General features: G+C 35.5%; 1 protein-coding gene and 1 non-coding gene across 2 annotated transcripts; both read right to left on the bottom strand.

The window, feature by feature from the left end:
* Positions 1 to 1,957: 1,957 nt before the first annotated feature.
* On the bottom strand, positions 1,958 to 5,702 carry LOC112750273 (cytochrome b5). Its single transcript, XM_025798912.2, has 3 exons — positions 5,418 to 5,702; positions 2,436 to 2,502; positions 1,958 to 2,339 (listed from the first exon to the last, which is right to left on the bottom strand). Exons 1-3 carry the CDS (start codon positions 5,502 to 5,504, stop codon positions 2,119 to 2,121), a joined length of 375 nt encoding a protein of 124 aa, XP_025654697.1. The 5' UTR covers positions 5,505 to 5,702; the 3' UTR covers positions 1,958 to 2,118.
* A 10,334-nt stretch (positions 5,703 to 16,036) lies between these two features.
* On the bottom strand, positions 16,037 to 16,144 carry LOC112753332 (small nucleolar RNA R71). The gene has a single exon (XR_003177723.1). It is a non-coding gene; the product is annotated as a small nucleolar RNA R71 (small nucleolar RNA).
* Between the last annotated feature and the right edge of the window lie 2,940 nt (positions 16,145 to 19,084).

Raw genomic sequence — 19,084 nt, 5'->3', positions numbered from 1 at the left:
GCCAACATATCTGTAATTATTTTCATCAATTATTAACATAAAACAGAATTTACAATATGAAAATTGAATATTAAAAAAGTTTAGAAAGACGATATTGCATATAAATCCAAATGCATGGGAGTACTAAAATACACTTCTTTTTTACTACAATTCACATTTAAGAATGTTCAAGAAGTTCATTTATATGTGTTTTAAAAATTAGAGGAACTCCGTCTATATTACACCTGCAGTATATAGTCGGTCCCAAACTTGGATAATGAAGGAGGGTTGTGTTATGTGTTTGACAACCAACATAAAAACTTAGTCGAATCTTCATGACATGAATCAAAGACGTTATTGCGCTAAAACTAACTCGTTGCCCGGAAGCAATGCGTTGTATGCTTCGAGTACAGTGTCAAATGAGCAAGATCCGCTGCATCGGTGCCCGGATGTAGTGTTAAATGAGTAAGAGTTCCCGCGTTTTCGTGAACGGACGATGGTAAATAAGTTAATTCACAAAGTAAAAGATAAAGGTCGAAACGACAGAAGGTTGAGATTTGGGACATGAAACATAGGCACTCTAACAGGAAAATCCATGGAGGTGGTGGTCACCATGATAAAGAGGAAGATTAACAGTATATGTCTACAAGAAACAAAATGGGTTGGTACGAAGGGAGGTCTTATGGAAAAAGCGTACGATAGGGTGTCAAGGGAGGTCTTATGTAAGGTTTTAGAAAAGAAGAGAATAAGGATCGCATATATTCGTGCAAATAAAGACATGTATGATGGGGCCACAACTAGTGTGAAGACTCAAGATGGTGTGACAGAGAAATTTTTTATTGGTATAGGATTACACCAAGAATCATCTTTAAGTCCATACATTTTCACATTAGTCTTGGAATTACTCACAGAACACATCCAAGAGCCTGTGCCATTGTGCATGCTTTTTGCCGATGATATCGTCCTTATGGGAGAGTCAAAGGAAGACCTAAATAAGAAGTTGGACTTATAGAGAGAAACTCTAGAAGTGTATGGTCTGTGCATAAGCCGTAGCAAGACGAAATATATAGAATGTAAGTTCGGTCTGAGAAGGGAAAACCCTAATATAGAGATGAAGATTGGAGAAAGCATTCTACGAAAAGTTAAAAGTTTTAAGTATCTTGGGTGCATCATACAGGATAATCGAGAGATTAAACAGGATGTAAATCATAGGATCCAAACATGTTGGTCAAAATGGCAGAGTGCATCTGGTTTTATATGTGACAAAAAAGTGCCTTTAAAACTTAAAGGTAAATACTATCGCACTGCTATAAGACTGGCTATGCTTTATGGTACGGAGTGTTGGGCGACTAAAAGGGAGCACGAACATAAGGTCATACGCGATTGGATAAAATAAGGAACGAAGATATAAGGGAGAGAGTTGGAGTAGCACCCATTGTGAAAAAGATAGTAGAATCGCGTCTCAAGTGGTTTGGATATGTGAGAAGAAGACCGACAGAACACTCAGTCAGGAGAGTGGATGAGATGGAAGATGGAAAATAGGTGAAAGGCAGAGAAAGACTTAAGAAAACTATTCATGAGATGGTCAAACGAGATCTACATGTAAACAGTCTCTCTGTAGACATGATACATGACAGAGCTCAATGGCGTTGTTTGATTCACGTAGCCGACCCCACCTAGTAAGACAAGGCTTTGTTGTTGTTGTTGTTGTGTTGTTTGTTTTAAAAATCAGAGGTTAAAGACACAAATAGAAACATAGTTGATCAAAAACTAAAAGCCGGATAACAATTTTAGGTTCCAGATGGCAAATACACACGTTAAATTGAGATGGCAATTGTTATGAACATCAGAGCATAAAAGCACACAAATAACATAACTAACACAACTTAAGAGGACTTTGCTTTTTCCTAAGAAAAAACAATCTTCAACAGATCAATTGCAATAACTACAAAAAAAAAAACGTTTGATAATCCATTCGTTAATCAATTCTTCAGTCATTCATATAATCAAATGTAGATTATTATTTTGAAATGTGGCAGTATTCTTATAGTTCTTATCCTTCAAGCAATGAAAAAATTTGTTGCCCTAATTCATTTTCAGTAGCAACAATGAAAGAATTGATTTTTAGTCCTGTGATTCTTACTTACGCAAGTATAAGAATCCAATTACTACCGAGATACCAACAGCAGCTACAGGAACAGCCCAATATTGCTTTGCCAACTGCATGAGCTTCACATGATAACTTTTCTCCGTGAAAATTGGCGCCGATGTGTCAAGCTCACCAATGAAGTACTCCTCCATTTGTTCTCTCGCGCTTTTGCTGTGTCCGGCATCTTCAAAATCATCTGTTGCATCTCTCCCTTCACCAAGGTTAAGATACCGTATAATCTATTAGCATTTCTGGATTGTGTTTGAATTCAATAGTTTAAAAATGTATCAGAAGCATAAGTGAATACCAGTTGCGGCAAGGATTACGTCATCTCCACCAGGATGATCATCCAAATATTGTGTTACATCATATACCTGCGATAAGGAATGAGAAATATGTAACTATCAGGTGAGCAAAGGAGGGAAAGAGATGCAGATGCAAGAAACCCTAACAGCAATAAATTCATATTTGATCTAAAACACCACTATCCAGAACCTATTTTACTCTTCACTGATCTGGTTTTAGGTTTCAGCTAAACAAGTGCGAGGGTTTCAGTTCACACCATACTGGTTCTTTCCATTTACAAACTGGAACCCAAGATCTTAAGAGGAGCAAGTGCAGAATTACTTGGACTAACTAGCCATTGGTATTTGGTAACTGAGAGTAATTTTTTCTTTCTTGAAATTACAGAAGAAAGATGAAGTGGAAAGAGAAATAAAATAGGATGTGAAATCTAGCATATTAACTGATCTTATGATAGAGATAATATTGAAGAACACAATACAAAAACAGTAACTGACTAACCTAATTCTACATAGCAAGATCCCAGCCTAATAAAATTCATAACACTAAAAAGTTAACAGAAATTCTAACAATACATGCAGCATCAAGTTGAATTTAACATGTTCCAAATTTACACGTGAAAAAATAAGGACCTTCATGATTGCAATTTGCAATACAAGAACAGCTGATATTATTTTTGCATGATCAGAGAATTCATAGGCAACAAGCACAAATAATGTCAAATTTGAGTTATCGAGACTCCAAAAACCTCACAAAACAAATCTATAATATGAAAAAAATTAACCCAAGAAGGGAACTGAATCGGCTTGGTAAACAGTTTGTGCTGAAAGAGAATGTAACAAACCAAAGAATCCAAATATTCTAAAATTCAAGCAGCAACCAAATGAAATGAAGACCAAGAAACATAACCAACATGATTTATGTCAACAGCTACAAGTAGAAGTAATCTATCTAGCAGCAAGCCAATTCCTTCTCAAAAGAAATACTAATAGGACCAATTACACATTATGAAACATTAAAACTCTAAACAGCTAAAATCACACTACACCAAATGAGCAAGAAGGATTGGACTCAAAGTAACAGATAAAAACCACAACAATGGTGGCTTGCAAGGTTAAGAAATGTTTACGAATTTCTACCAGTTTAGGCACCCAAATCGAGTTTATGAGTTGAGTTACAATTTAAGCATACCTAAGTTCCACAAGATTAAGTCAACTCTTGACTCTTGAGTTTGATAACCTTGGTGGATTGAAGCACTACTAAACTTTTATCATATATTAATGATTTGATAGAAGACTTTGATGTTATCATTACAGTGCCTTTGGTCAAAGAAGACAAGAACACTAACACAAGAGTGATACGGACAGAGACTTTAATAGTAAAATAACAGTTGTTCAATAGTGCACCTCATGTAATTTCTAAGTATATATGTGTATACAAGAATTTCTTAACACCCCTTCTGATGAGAATCTGAGGGAATGAGTGGATGACATGACTATAATGAATGCTACTAGGGAAATTAGGGCATGACTAACTTGCCAACTGAAAAATGTTAGTGGGGGATGCGTGATTCTCTGATTCCGTGAGAAAGAAGGTTGGAATGTATTAGGTTATGTGGGAGGGTGCCAAAGGTGCAATTCCTTAGAGTTGGAAAACAATTAGAATCAGGAGAGATCAGACCTGCCAAACATCTGAAATCTGAATACCTATACACTTTTTATCTTAATTCTCAGCAAATAGCACACAAGGAAGGGAGCTAAACAACATAGGTTCTGCTCAATTCCAGGTTTTGCACTGTTCCATTCATCTCTTATTACTCTTAGCTATTTTTGGTACCAGATTTTACGCAACTCAACAAATGGCTTCTGTTTCAGATTCATCAACTTCTGCGCAGCTGAAACCATGGAAATTTGCAGTGACAATTTTTTTTTTCTGTTTTAGAAATGAAAATATGGTAACTGCACGTAGAAACATTAAAATATATAACAATCGATGATAGTAGTAACCAAGACGTCAAGTGAAACTAAAATAAACTTAGCAAAGGCTTTTTGAGAGAAGTAGTTGGCAATAGTTAGTCATAAAATTTTCTGTTTCAACAATGGCCAAGCATATCAAGGTCCTTACAATGAATCTCAACATGAAAATGCTCTAATACTTTTATAAACCTCTACCAGAATACACAATCATTTTGGTTCTTAATAAACTTGTCATTTTCTCGTCAATTAATGGGATATGTAAAATGAAAGGAAGCAATGCCATCTACAAGAACAAGCAGAGTAAAAACCATGAAAGCCATTCATTGCCTAGTATATATGAAAACTTGCATCAGCTAAATAATTCCATAAAGGGAAATCAAATGATATGAATATTGGGATAAAAAAGGGTGATAAAAGTAAAATGACAATGAAATGGTTTTAATATGCTAACTCAATTTGACAAAAGTCCCTAACCGTCATTAATAGATGCAGGAATAAAATACAAACTACATAGCTCAAAGATTACGAAATCTACATAGAAATAACAGTAAATAACAATTCATCTGTACATACATATCTTATATAAATCGGATTGGAAAAACAAACCCCCACATTCAACCTTGTGTCCCTATTAGAACATGATAAACTTTATATTCAGACAATGTGTTATAGCAATGTACTACGAGGAATGTCTATTTATAGGTTAAGAATGAAGTCTAATCACAACAGCAAAACATAATATCAAACTGAACCAATATGAAATCAATAACGGATAAAGCTATCGACTATATTAATCTACAATACCATAAATATATTCTAACAAACCCTAAACATTTATCTATCCAAATCCAAAGCATCATCCATTATTTCACATCAATATATAAAAGCATAGATATTTGAAGATTAAACACGTGAAGCTATTGCAGAGTTATCTATGCAGATTATGAAGGGTGACAGGCACTCAGATGCTGAAATTAAAAAGCATAGTAAAAGTTAAAGTGTGTAGGTACCTTTCCATTGACAACGATCCAGCAATCGTCTTTGGTGCTGTGCTTGGATGCATCTTTCATGCTGTAGAAGTTTGATATCGTTGGCATCTTTCTTTCTTTCTTTTTCTTGGTTTTTGGACTATTCAGAGAGAGAGAGAGAGAGAGAGAGAGAGAAGAGGGGATTGGTGGTGGAAGAAACTAACTAGTTATGTTTGTGCTGCTTGCTTGTTTAGAACGGCAGAACCCGAGCCAGCCAGCCACCCCTTTCTGACTTGACTTGGTTCCACTTGTGTCTCTTTGAAACTTATGAATTTAATTTAATTTAATTTAATTTAATTTAATTTTTTATTCATATTTGGACGAGAATGCTGCATTGAAAATTTTAATTTAATTTCTTTTAATTTTGCACCAATAAAATTTGATTTCGTTTTTGGATTGACCATGTAGGGTTTTGTTTAAAATTTTTCGTATCAGCTAGTCTAGGGGTGTACATGGTCCGGTCCGACCCAAAGATTCAGTTCGGTCCCAAACACTTTAGAGACTATTTTAGTGTGATTTCGTTAGGTCTAGAGTCGGGTAAGGGTCTCAAAAATAGATCCGTTCATTATTTCGGGTCGGGTTCGGGCCATAGCTCGGGTCACCCAAACTCGTTCCGGTAGCCCGGTCATCATACACAATTAATATTTTGTGTTATTAGTGATGGATGATAGCTATTTTTATGTGGAATTTAAATATTGTAAATTTTAATATTTTGTGTTATTAGTCATTATAAGATTATAAGTTAATGTTTTATGTTTAAAATGCATAAGACTTTAGACTAATGCATAATAGTGTTATTTATATTGATTTAAATATTTGGTGTTATTAGACAATATTAATATTGATTATGATTATGCTTTAATTTTAGAGAATGGTTGGTTCTTGTTATATTTTTTTAAGTGAATTTTACTATGTGAATTGTGAAATAATAGTTGGAGATTAGGTAATTTTTACATGCTAAAAATTCGGTTTTTACTTGGTTTTTATCCAGTTTTCATCCGGCTCGAAGGTGCATAGGTTTCATCAACGGCTCGAAGGTGCATAGGTTTCATCAAATCTAAAATAGGGTTAGGGTCTAAAAATTAGACTCGATCTAAAAATTAGGTGCAATCTCTTAATTGAGTATGGAGAGACTATGCCATTTGAGCTATTGCTTCTTGGCCAAAATTTGGAAAGATATGTAACTCGAACCCGCGACCGCGACCTCTTAATTGAGTATGAGGAGTCTATGCCATTTGAGCTATAACTCATTGACGGTTTTTGTGTATATTGAACGTACTATATTATTTTAAATTATTAAATTTTATTACATATAAATTAAAAATTATTATAAAAAATATTAATAGACGATAATAAATATAAAATATATTAAATATTATCAATATGTAAATAAATAAATATTTTTTAATATATAATATTTTAAATAATAAATATAATTTTTTATTTTTAAATAATAAATATAAAATATATAAGTTTAAAAAACATAAATATTTTTTTATTTATGAAGATTACTATTATGCAATTAAATTTTTATAATATTAAAATATTATTTTAAATTACAAAATAAAAATATAAAATAATTAAATTTTATTTTATATTTCTTGATAAATAATTAAATTATTATATTAAAATTTTATTAACAAATTCTTTTGTTAAAATATTATTGTATAATACAAATTTTTACTAAAATATTTATAAAAATAAAATTTATTTAAAATATTATATATAATTTATGAAAGTGTTGACATTTTTATTTTATCAAATTTTTTAAGAAAAAATGGTTTTAATAAAAAAAAGAAAAAATAAGAAATACGCCTATCTTTTATGAAAACAGCACATTGAAAAATAAATAAATAAATCATATGACACAACACCGCAATAAATTTAACGCAATTTTTAAATAATTGTTTTCTCTTTTTTTTCATAAAAGATATGCATGTTCCTTTTTTTTTTTTTTCCTTTTTATCCAAAATTTTTTCTTAAAAAAATTTGAAAAAATAAAAAGGTCAACATTTCTATGTATTATATATGATATTTTAAATAAATTACATTTTTATAAATATTTTAGTAAAAATTTATATTATATAATAATATTTTAACAAAATAATTAGTTAATAAAATTTTAATATAACAATATAATTATTTTTTAAGCAACATAACGTAAAATTTATTATTTTATATTTTTATGTTCAATTTAAAATATTATTTTAGTATATTTTTTAATATTATAAAAATTTTATTATATGATAATTGATCTTATAAATAAAATAAAATTTATATTTTTTGTATTCGTATATTTTATATTTATTATTTAAAAATAAAAAATTATGTTTGTCAATTTAAAGTATTGTATATTAAGATATATTTATATATTTTTATACTAATGACGTCTAATATATTTTATATTTATTATAATATATCAATCCTCTTCTTTTATAATATTTTTTTATTTATATTTAATAAAATCTAACAATTTATAAAAATATGAGACATTTAATAAGTGCAAATTTATTGTGCTTATTTTAAAGATATATACTCTTATTCATATGTGGACTTTATTATTCTGTATTGCTAATACAAAATCTTGAAAAGAAGTTATTTTAGAAAATAGTTACTGTAGCAGTCGAGACTTAGTTCAAGTGGCAAAATTTTGTATCTTTTAATACGTTAAATTTGGATTCAAAATTTGACACAGATCAAGTAGTGAAAATTTTCAATATTAAATATGTGAGTGTATTCGTGATGTAATGCCTAAAATTAAGAATTTTCTACCATATATTTGACTGGAAAAAAAAATAATTGCTGTAGTTTCAAGTCCAAAACCGAATGTACATAGTTTGTTTTTCTTTTGAAGTAGAAAAAAAAAAATACGGATATACTCATATACATCGTTGGATATATATTCATCATGGAAAAGAATGGTGGTACACTGGTACGGAATATATAAGGTTTTCAAAATCGAAAACAAACTTCATTTGTGATTAGTTCACTAATGAATTTAATTAACGGTCAAAGGTTTGAATTTTATTTTGTATATTTAATAATTTATTAACCGATAACAAATGATTAAATAAAATTTAGATTCACAACAAATTAGTATTTAATTTATTAAATTAAAAAATATAGTAAAAAATTAAAAAAAATTTAAAATTGAACCGATAATTAAACTGATAAAATTAGAAGTTCACAAATTTAATAGAGATTAACCAAAATTAAATTAAATATAATAAAATAATATATTTATATATATAATATATAATTTTTAGAAAATAAAATTTTTAAATTTTATTATTTTAAACAAGTAAACCGTTACTCTTATAATTTTATTATTATTATTATTATTATTATTAATATTATTATTATTATTATTATTATTATTATATATATATATATATATATATATATATATATATATATATATATATATATATAATTTTTTCAATACGTTGAATAATACAAAAATCACGCCAGGAAAACAAAATACAAAGAACTCTTAAAAACTTAACATTTTTTATAAAAATATTTTTTTGTAATTAATTTAACCAGAGCTTACGGCATGAGTTTTAGCAAGACCTTTAATATAAACATGGCCAAACAACTATTTTACTATGATAGATGATATATTTTATAGTGGACAATTCTAATTATGAAATATTTAAATTAATTTTATATTATTAAAGATTAAATTAGCTTGATGAAAATACTATTTTTATTGGAATACTTTTTTTTTGTAAAGTGAAATTTTTGTTAATGTTGTGGTAGTTTTAGGAGTTAAAAAAACTATTGTAAATAAAGTGGACTATTGATGTGGATTTTCAAACTACAAACTAATCGACAAATATATCGAGTTGTACTAAGTAATATCTCAGGTGAGTGAGGGTCAATTTCACGAGGATTAATGGATTAAGTGATTCACTTAGTCAGACAAGCAAAAAAGAATTTTTTATTTTAATAAATAAATTGTTCGTCTTGTCAGGTATCGAACTGGTCGGGTATACCGAGTATGTGTCAAGGAGGTAGGGGACCAAGATCCGAGATGCTAGAGCGTGACTAGATTTTCTTGGCTGACACTGGAAGGAGAGTGGATGAGCTGCATGACCTCTCGAGCTGTTGTGGTGAAGAAAAGGGGGGAGCCACCTGCAAAAGGGACTCCGACGCCCAAGTCAGAATCTGTACAGATGGCAGTAAAAGTGAGGGTATAGTGACGTACCGTGGGGGAGAGGTAGGACCCTCCCCTTATATACTTTGTGCCTAGGGCGGGCCCCATTGGGTCAAACCTGTCTTCCAGGAAGTTTCCCTTCCCAACTGTCATGTGCCTTGTTGGAGGAAAGGGAATGTTCGGGTGTTCCCCTCGGGTCGGATGTCAAGCGCTCGCTGGGTCGGCCGCTCAGGCCGAGGCGTTGCACCAGGTGGGCCGGGCTGGAACAGTGCCCCCAACGGGCCAGCTAGGGTTGTGAGCGCCGTTGTTGGCGTGTTCTGGTGTCTTGGTTATCTCGTCGCTTGGTCGGTTGGCTACCACTCGCGGTTGGGGCATGCCTCCTACGCGCGAGTGGGTCTCGTCGCTTCGAAGGAACGCCTTTTGTCACCTCGTTCTTCGCACTTGAGCATTTAATGCTCTTAATGGCTGATTTGAACCATGGGTGAAATGTCCATCTTACCCCTGCCTTTTGCGTTTCTAGGCGTCAGTTGCTATTCCGTTTTCTCCCATCTTTACGTTTCAGTTTCCCAAATTATTGTCACACACTCCCCATTTCCTCTCTTTGCTCTCTGAAGTTCTTCGCTGTGAATCGCCTGTTTCATCCAAATTCCTCCGAGATTCCCCAGCTCTCTTCGATCATCATCATCATTCCAGTAAGTTTCCTCTTTTTCCCTGCTCCTTAGTTTTATTTTGTGGTCATGCTGCTTTCCCTTGGCTTGGTTTTGTGCATATACCGTGTATTTTGTTGGATTGCATGCCTGATTCGGACCAATGCTTGGTAGATACTAGGGGGTAACCAAATTAGGTTTTCTGGTTTTTAGGCTTTTGGCTTTCACTTGACTGTAGATTCAGCCTCTGTTTAACTGCGGATAGGTAAACTGTAGTTTCTGGTGCTAGTCTCGGTTTTCCGACCTCATAGACTGATTCTGAGTGGTTCCCCCACTGTAGGTATGGCCCAACGTTCCGTCGTGAGGGTTCCTGTCGCGAGGGCGCCTGTAGATCGGTACGCCTGGGTGACCTCGGACGTGAAGGACACCCCCTCGCAGATGAACTTAGAGGAACTCACGGAGTTCTGTGAAGCCGATTACCTCTACGGGGGAGGTCCCGAGGAGGCGAACTATGAAGTGTTTGTTCCTAATGGCCAGGAACGGATATGCCATCTGAACCTGCACACCCCCCGGATCGCCGATTGGATCTGGATGTACAAAGCAATGTTCACTAATTTGGGGATTTGCATTCCCTTTTCCCCCTTTCAAATGGCGCTGCTAAATCGTTGTGACATGGCGCCGTCTCAACTGCATCCAAGCAGTTGGGCCTCTATCCGCTGTTTCGAGATGGATTGCGAGTTTCTAGAGCTACCGGCCTCCATAGAGGTGTTGTTATTTCTTTTTGTTTTGACAAATCCTTCTAAAGAAGGAAGAGCCAAGAAGGGATTCATGTCGTTTCGGTTAGCCCAAGGTCGGAGGATCTTTGGCCTGTTCGAGGTCTCCTACCATGGTTTCAAAGATAAATACTTCAAAGTTCGCCACACTGCAAGTTGGCACCCCTTCTAGCTGACTCTGGAGGGGGAACGCTACATCCCGACCTACTGGAGTTTTGGGGCGGGGCTAATGCGTTCACGAAAGTGACCTACAAAGGGTTGTCCCCAGAAAACAAAAATATTGCCGACGTGTTGTTGGTCGTGTTTGGGAAGAACCACATCAATCCCCACCTCTTGATGGGGAATCCTGAAATGGGCAAAGCCTACATTTGTGAGTTATCGGGTGGTCGTTAACCCCCTCCTTTTCTTGTTCATCCTTGTTTTATCATGATTTTTAACTAGTTTTTGTTTTGTTTCTGACTCTGCAGTATCCATGGCTGCCGACCAAGTTGGTCTTGATAATCTGATGTCCAAGTTCCTCCTTGGGGATGATGAGGAAAGCTCCACCACTCCTCCTTTCGTAGATCCTGCGGCTGCACCTGGTCCTGAGGTTCAGTCCTGCCCTTCTCAGGGGGAAGTCACTGGGACCTGCTGCAACCCGGTTCCCCCAGCAGAAGAGGCCTCGGGGGAGGGAGGGGGTCTAGAAGTCGCCATTATCGACAACCCCAGGAAGAGGAAACCGACCTCTTCCCCGGAGGGAGTGCTTACTGTCATGGAGAAGAAATTTGACGCTGGCTACTTTATCGACACTCAACTTTTCCTAGGGACGGAGGAGTTCTTCGATGGTGGGGACCTTGCCTCCCAGGCCAAGTGGGTGTGCCACACTCTGCTCTGGGCTGTCGCAATTGCGAGGAAAGCGGAGCCCATTTTGGCCGATGCCCGGAACCTAGAGGGCAAGCTTCAAGGAGCTGTTAAGTCTGTGGAGAGGGCGAAGGCGGAGGTGACTACGTTGAAGGCCCAGCTAGCTACTTCGGAGGATAAGTTGACGGCCTCTGATGCGGCGGTCACCCAGCTTTCCGAGCGCGAGCTTGCCTTGGAAGGCCATGTTTCTATTGCGCAAGCTCGGGTGGCAAAGTTGGAGAAGGAACTCGGCGCTTCAGTGGCCTTGGCTGATGCTGCCAAGGCTGAGGTTGCTGCTCTGAAGAAGAAGAATAAAGAGACCATTAAGGAGGCTAGGGACGCCATCATGGCCACCGACAAAGCGATTAAGGCCCAGGTGAAGCTCCTAGCTCCCGAGTTTGATGTGTCTGCTGTGGGTGCCTTCAAGACCATCAAGGATGGGAAGTTTATCGACCTTTCCAAGAAATAAGTTATTTGTAATTTATCTCTTTGTTTTTCGTTTGGTAGTTTGTAAGACAACTTTTGCCGTTCTACTGTTCTGACTTTTTAAAGCCGATTTGGGGGTTTTATGTGTAATTATTTGACTTTGAAACAATCTCATGACAAAACTGAAGCCGAGTTGTAGCTTTTTCGCTTAAGCATCAGAAATCTGGCCTTATTTAGTAGCCGTTTGTCATAGCATTTGCGACTTCAATGGTTCCTGGGGTGATCAGTCCCGAGATGCCGTGTCGTTATCAAATTGGTTAATTTACAAGGTAAAGTAATTTAAACAATTTAAATAGTGCATTAAAATATTAATTTCAAAATGAGAAAGGAACAATTACTGTAGCTTGAACACAATTATATCATGATAAATTGCGATTCACGTAAACAACCAATGGGAAGATAGTTGATGAGCGGATAATTTATACCCTTTTTGGCATTGGTTTTACATAGTTTTTAGTATGTTTTAGTTACTTTTTATTATATTTTTGTTAGTTTTTATGCAAAAATCACATTTCTAGACTTTACTAAGAGTTCGTGTATTTTTCTATAATTTTAGGTATTTTCTGACTGAAATTGAGGGACCTGAGTAAAAATCTGATTCAGAGGCTGAAAAAGGACTGCAGATGCTGTTGGATTCTGACCCTCCTGCACTCGAAGTGGATTTTCTGGAGCTACAGAAGCCCAATTGGCGCTCTCTTAATTGCGTTGGAAAGTAGACATCCTGGACTTTCCAACAATATATAATAGTCCATATTTTTTTCGAGATTTGATGGCCCAAACTGACGTCCAAACCAGCCTAAAACTTTCTGGCGTAAAACTCCCAAACTGGCACCAGAATTGGAGTTAAACGCCCAAACTGGCACCCAAGCTGGCGTTTAGCTCCAGAAACAGCCTATGCACGTGTAAAGCTCAATGCTCAGCCTAAGCATACACCAAGTGGGCCCTGAAAGTGGATTTCTGCACTATCTACACTTAGTTACTTATTTTCTGTAATCCCTAGTAGCTAGTTTAGTATAAATAGCCCTTTTTACTATTGTATTCAGAGTTTTGGAACATGTTATCATAGATCATATTTTCACATTTTGGAGGCTGGTCATTCGGCCATGCCTAGACTATTTTCACTTATGTATTTTCAACGGTGGAGTTTCTACACCCCATAGATTAAGGTGTGGAGCTTTGCTGTTCTTCATGAATTAATGCAATTACTACTGTTTTCTCTTTCAATTCATGCCTACTTCTTCTCCAAGATATACTCTTGTACTTAATTCAGTTAAGTCAGAATTAAGGGGTGACCCGTGACAATCACTCAATCTTCGTTACTCGCTTAGCCAAGATCCGCGTGCCTGACAACCACAAAGCGGTCTACATGATGTTCAACGTCGTCATTGGACGACAGCTGGAGTATATTCTCTTGGATATCTAATACATAAACCGAGTCCGTGAGATTAGTATCTTTGTGGTATAGGCTAGAACCAATTGGCAGCCATTCCTGGGATCCGGAAAGTCTAAACATTATCTGTGGTATTCCGAGTAGGATCTGGGAAGGGATGACTGTGAAGAGCTTCAAACTTGCGAATGTTGGGCGCAGTGACAGTGTGCAAAAGGATCAATGGATCCTATTCCGACGCTAGCGGGAACTGACAGATGATTAGCCATGCGGTAGCTGTACCTGGTATTTTTCATCCGAGACGAGAAATTCGATAGTTGATTAGCCGTGCAGAAACCGTAGAGGACCATTTTCACTGAGAGGATCCTACAGCTTGCCATGGAAGGGAGCACGCATGGTTGGAAGAAGGCAATAGGAAAGCAGAGGTTCAGAAGCAACAAAGCATCTCCAGACGCTTATCTGAAATTCCCACCAATGAATTACATAAGTATCTTTATTTTATTTTATGTTTTATTTATATTTTAATTATCAAAACTTCATAACCATTTGAATCCGCCTGACTGAGAATTTATTTATTTATTTTCTTTTTAATTATCAAAACCTCTAATTAAAAAGTTTGAATTTATTTATTTTCTTTTTCCAAATAATTTTCGAAAAATACAAAAAAATTAATAAAATCATAAAAAACAAATATTTTGTGTTTCTTGTTTGAGTCTTGTGTCAAATTTTAAGTTTGGTGTCAATTGCATCTTTTAATTTTCCTTGAATTTTCGAAAATATATGCATTATGTTCTTCTTTGATCTTCAAGTTGTTCTTGATGATTTTCTTTGTTTGATCTTTGAATTTTCGTGTTTTGTGTCTTTTTTTGTTTTTCTTATGCATTTTCGAATTATTAGTGTCTCAACATTAAAAATTTTTAAGTTTGGTGTCTTGCATGTGTCTCTTTTCTTAAAAATTTTCAAAAATATGTTTTTGATGTTCATCTTGATCTTCAAAGTATTCTTAGTGTTCATCTTGACATTCAAAGTGAGATTATTTAGTAAGATAAATATAGTAAGATAAATATGAAATATAAATAATTGAATATTCATATTAACTGATCAATTTATTCACTCCATCCTAGTCTGATAGATCCTCTGAAGAACTGATTAATCGGACGAGAATAAAGATAGAGTCCCATTCTACATGTCAATCTTGTTTTTCTCTCTCCTCATTAAAAATTCAAAAATAAAAAATAATATATTTCCTTTATTTTTCTCTTAATTTTCGAAATTCTGAGTTGATTTAGTCAAAATTTTTAAAATTTAGTTGTTTCTTGTTAGTCAAGTCAAAATTTCAATTTAAAAATTCTATCTTTTCAAATCTTTTTCAAAAATAAAATCTTTTTCATTTTTTCTTTCAAAAATTTCAAAATTAATTTTCAAAATCTTTTCCTTATTTTTTTCATATTTTCGAAATTAGTGCTAACAATCAATGTTTTGATTCAAAAAAAATTTCAAGTTGTTACTTGCCTATTAAGAAATGATCAATCTTTAAATTCTAGAATCATATCTTTTAGTTTCTTGTTAGTCAAGTAATCAACTTTAATTTCAAAAATCAAATCTTTTTAATTTTCTTCTCAAATCTTTTTCAAAATAGATTTCAATCATATATTTTTCAAGAATTTAATTTCAAAACCTTTTTCTAACTTCTTATCTTTTCAAAATTTATTTTCAAATCTTTTTCAATTAACTACTTGACTTTTTGTTTGATTTTGAAAAGTTTTCTATTTCAATCATATCTTTTTCAAAACTACCTAACTACTTTCCTCTCTCCAATTTTCGAAAATCACTAACCATTTTTCAAAATTCTTTTTAATTAATTAATTGTTTTAAATTCTAATTTTATTTTAATTCTTTTCTTAATTTCTAATTCTAACTAATAAATAAAAAATAAAAACAAAAATATTTTTATTTTATTTTTCGAATACTCTTCTCTCTCTCATCTCTTTCTATTTATTTTATTTATTCACTAACACTTCTCTTTTTAAAAATTCGAACCCTCTCCCTCTCTCTGTGTTCGAATTCTTCTTCTCCCTTCTTCATTCTATTTCTTCTATTCTTCTACTAACATAAAGGAATCTCTATACTGTGACATAGAGTTAATCCTGAGGTCTACAGACTTATGCTTTTCCTTTTTGCTGTAAGAGACAGAGCTAGGATATGGTTGGATTCACAACCTAAAAGAGAGCCTGATCTTGGCCAAATTCTTTTCACATCAAAAGTTGAGAAAGCTTAGAGTGGAAGTCCAAACCTTCAGATAGAAGGAAGGTGAATCCTTCTATGAAGCTTGGGAAAGATACAAGCAATTGATCAGAAGGTGTCCTTCTGACATGCTTTCAGAATGGAGCATCCTATGTATATTCTATGATGGTCTGTCTGAATTGTCCAAGATGTCATTGGACCACTCTGCTGGTGGATCTCTTCATCTGAAGAAGACGCCTACAGAAGCCCATGAACTCATTGAAATGGTTGCAAATAACCAGTTCATGTACACTTCTGAAAGAAATCCTGTGAATAATGAGACAACTCAGAAGAAAGGAGTTCTTGAGATTGATACTCTGAATGCCATATTGGCTCAGAATAAAATATTGACTCAACAAGTCAATATGATTTCTCAGAGTCTAACTAGAATGCAAGCTGCATCCGGCAGTACTAAAGAAGCCTCCTTTGAAGGAGAAGCTTATGACCCTGAGAATCCTGTAATGGAAGAGGTGAATTACATGGAAGAATCTATGGAAACACTTACAATCCTTCATGGAGGAATCATCCTAATTTCTCATGGAAGGATCAACAGAAGCCTCAACAAGGCTTCAATAATAATAATGGTGGGAGAAATAGGTTTGGCAATAGCAAGCCTTTTTCATCATCTTCTGAACAACAGATAGAGAATTCTAAGCAGAGCTTCTCTGACTTAGAAACCATAGTCTCTGATCTATCTAAGACCACTCACAGTTTCATGACTGAAACAAGGTCCTCCATAAAAAATTTGGAGGCACAAGTGGGTCAACTAAGTAAAAGAGTTACTGAACTTCCTCCTAGTACTCTCCCAAGCAATACAGAAGAGAATCCAAAAAGAGAGTGCAAGGCCATAAATATACCCAACATGGCCGAACCTATAGAGGAGGAAGAGGCAGTGATTTCCAGTAAAGAAGACCTCAATGGACGTTCACTGGCCACTAAGGAGTTCTCTATTGAGAAACCAAAGGAATCTGAGGCTCATACAGAGACCATAGAGATTCCACTGAACTTACTGTTGCCATTCATGAGCTCTGATGAGTATCCTTCCTCTGAAGAGGACGAAGATATTGTTGAAGAGCAAGTTGCTCAGTATCTAGGAGCAATCATGAAGCTGAATGCCAAGTTATTTGGTAATGAGACTTGGGAGGATGAACCTCCATTGCTCATCAATGAACTAAATGCCTTGGTTCAACAGAAATTACCTCAGAAGAAACCGGATCCCGAAAAGTTCCTAATACCTTGCATCATAGGCACCATGATCTTTAATAAGGCTCTGTGTGACCTTGGTTCAAGTATAAACTTCATGCCACTCTCTGTAATGGAGAAACTAGGGATCTTTGAGGTATAAGCTGCAAGAATCTCACTAGAGATGGTAGACAATTCAAGGAAACAGGCTTATGGACTTGTAGAGGATGTCTTAGTGAAGGTTGAAGGCTTTTACATCCCTGCTGACTTCATAATCCTAGACATTGGGAAGGATGAAGATGAATCCATCATCCTTGGAAGACCCTTCCTAGCCACAGCAAGAGCTGTGATTGATGTAGACAGAGGAGAGTTAGTCCTTCAATTGAATGAGGACTACCTTGTGTTTAAGGCTCAAGGATCTTCTTCTGTAACCATGGAGAGGAAGCATGAAAAGCTTCTCTCAGTACAGAGTCAAACAGAGCCCCCATACTCAACTTCTAAGTTTGGTGTTGGAAGGCCATCATCAAGCTCTGAGTCTCTGTGAAGCTCTCTAAGAGCTCACTGTCAAGCTATTGACATTAAAGAAGCGCTTATTGGGAGGCAACCCAATGTTATTTAATTATATTTATTTATATTCCATTGTCATTTTATGTTTTCTTTAGGTTGATGATCATGTGAAGTCATAGAAACAATTGCAGAATTAAAGCAAAATAAAAATAGCATAAAAAATAGCACACCCTGGAGGACAGGCTTACTAGCGTTTAAATGCCAGTAAGGATAGCAGAATGGGCGTTTAACGCCCAGCCTGGCAGCATTCTGGGCATTAAATGCCAGAAAATGGTGTCTGGCTGGCGTTAAACGCCAGAAAGGGACAGCAGACTGGCGTTTAAGGCCAGGAAAGGTAGCAGGGCTGGCGTTTAACGCCAGAATTGGCACACAAAGGGCGTTTGAACGCTAGAATGGTGCAGGGAGCAGAATTCCTTGACACCTCAGGATCTGTGGACCCCACAGGATCCCCACCTGCCCCACCTCTTCTTCTCTCCTCTTCACACCTTTCTGTGACACTCTTCCCCAAATACCCTTGACCAATCCCATCAAAAACTCTTCCCCAAACACCATTCACCTATCAAAACCTACCCTCTTCCCCATATCCTCTTCACCACTCACATCTATCCATCATAAACCCCACCTACCTCACGATTCAACTTCAAACCATTTCCCTCCCAAACTCACCCCTTCATGACTGAATTCCCTCTCTCCCCTACCCTATAAATACCCCCTCCTCACTACCTTCACTTTCACACATCACAAACAATTTTTTCCCCCTTGGCCGAAACCACTACTACTCTCCATCTCCTCTATCTCTTCTTCTTCTACTCCTTTTTTCTTATTTTGCTCAAGGACGAGCAAACATTTTAAGTTTGGTGTGAAAAAAAGCTCTGCTTTTTATTTTTCCAAAACCGTTAATGGCACCTAAGACCGGAGAAACCCCTAGGAAAAGGAAAGGGAAGGTAGTTGCTTCCAACTCTGAGTCATAGAAGATGGAGAGATTCATCTCAAAAGCCCATCACTAAAAAGAGGATGGAGCAAACAAGAGAGCCCACTCATGGACCTCAACAAGAGCATGAGGAGATTTCTCATTAAGAAATCCCTGAGATACCTCAAGGGATGCATATTCCTCCACACAATTATTGGGAGCAAATTAACACCTCCTTAGGAGAATTGAGTTCTAACATGGGGCAACTAAGAATGGAGCACCAAGAGCAATCCATTATCCTCAATGAAATCAGAGAGGACCAAAGGGCCATGAGGGAGGAGCAACAAAGGCAAGGAAGAGACATAGAGGAGCTCAA

Source organism: Arachis hypogaea, chromosome 15 (genome assembly GCF_003086295.3).
Source record: "Arachis hypogaea cultivar Tifrunner chromosome 15, arahy.Tifrunner.gnm2.J5K5, whole genome shotgun sequence".
NCBI classification, from domain to species: domain Eukaryota; kingdom Viridiplantae; phylum Streptophyta; class Magnoliopsida; order Fabales; family Fabaceae; genus Arachis; species Arachis hypogaea.
This window is presented reverse-complemented; position numbering and strand designations above follow the sequence as displayed.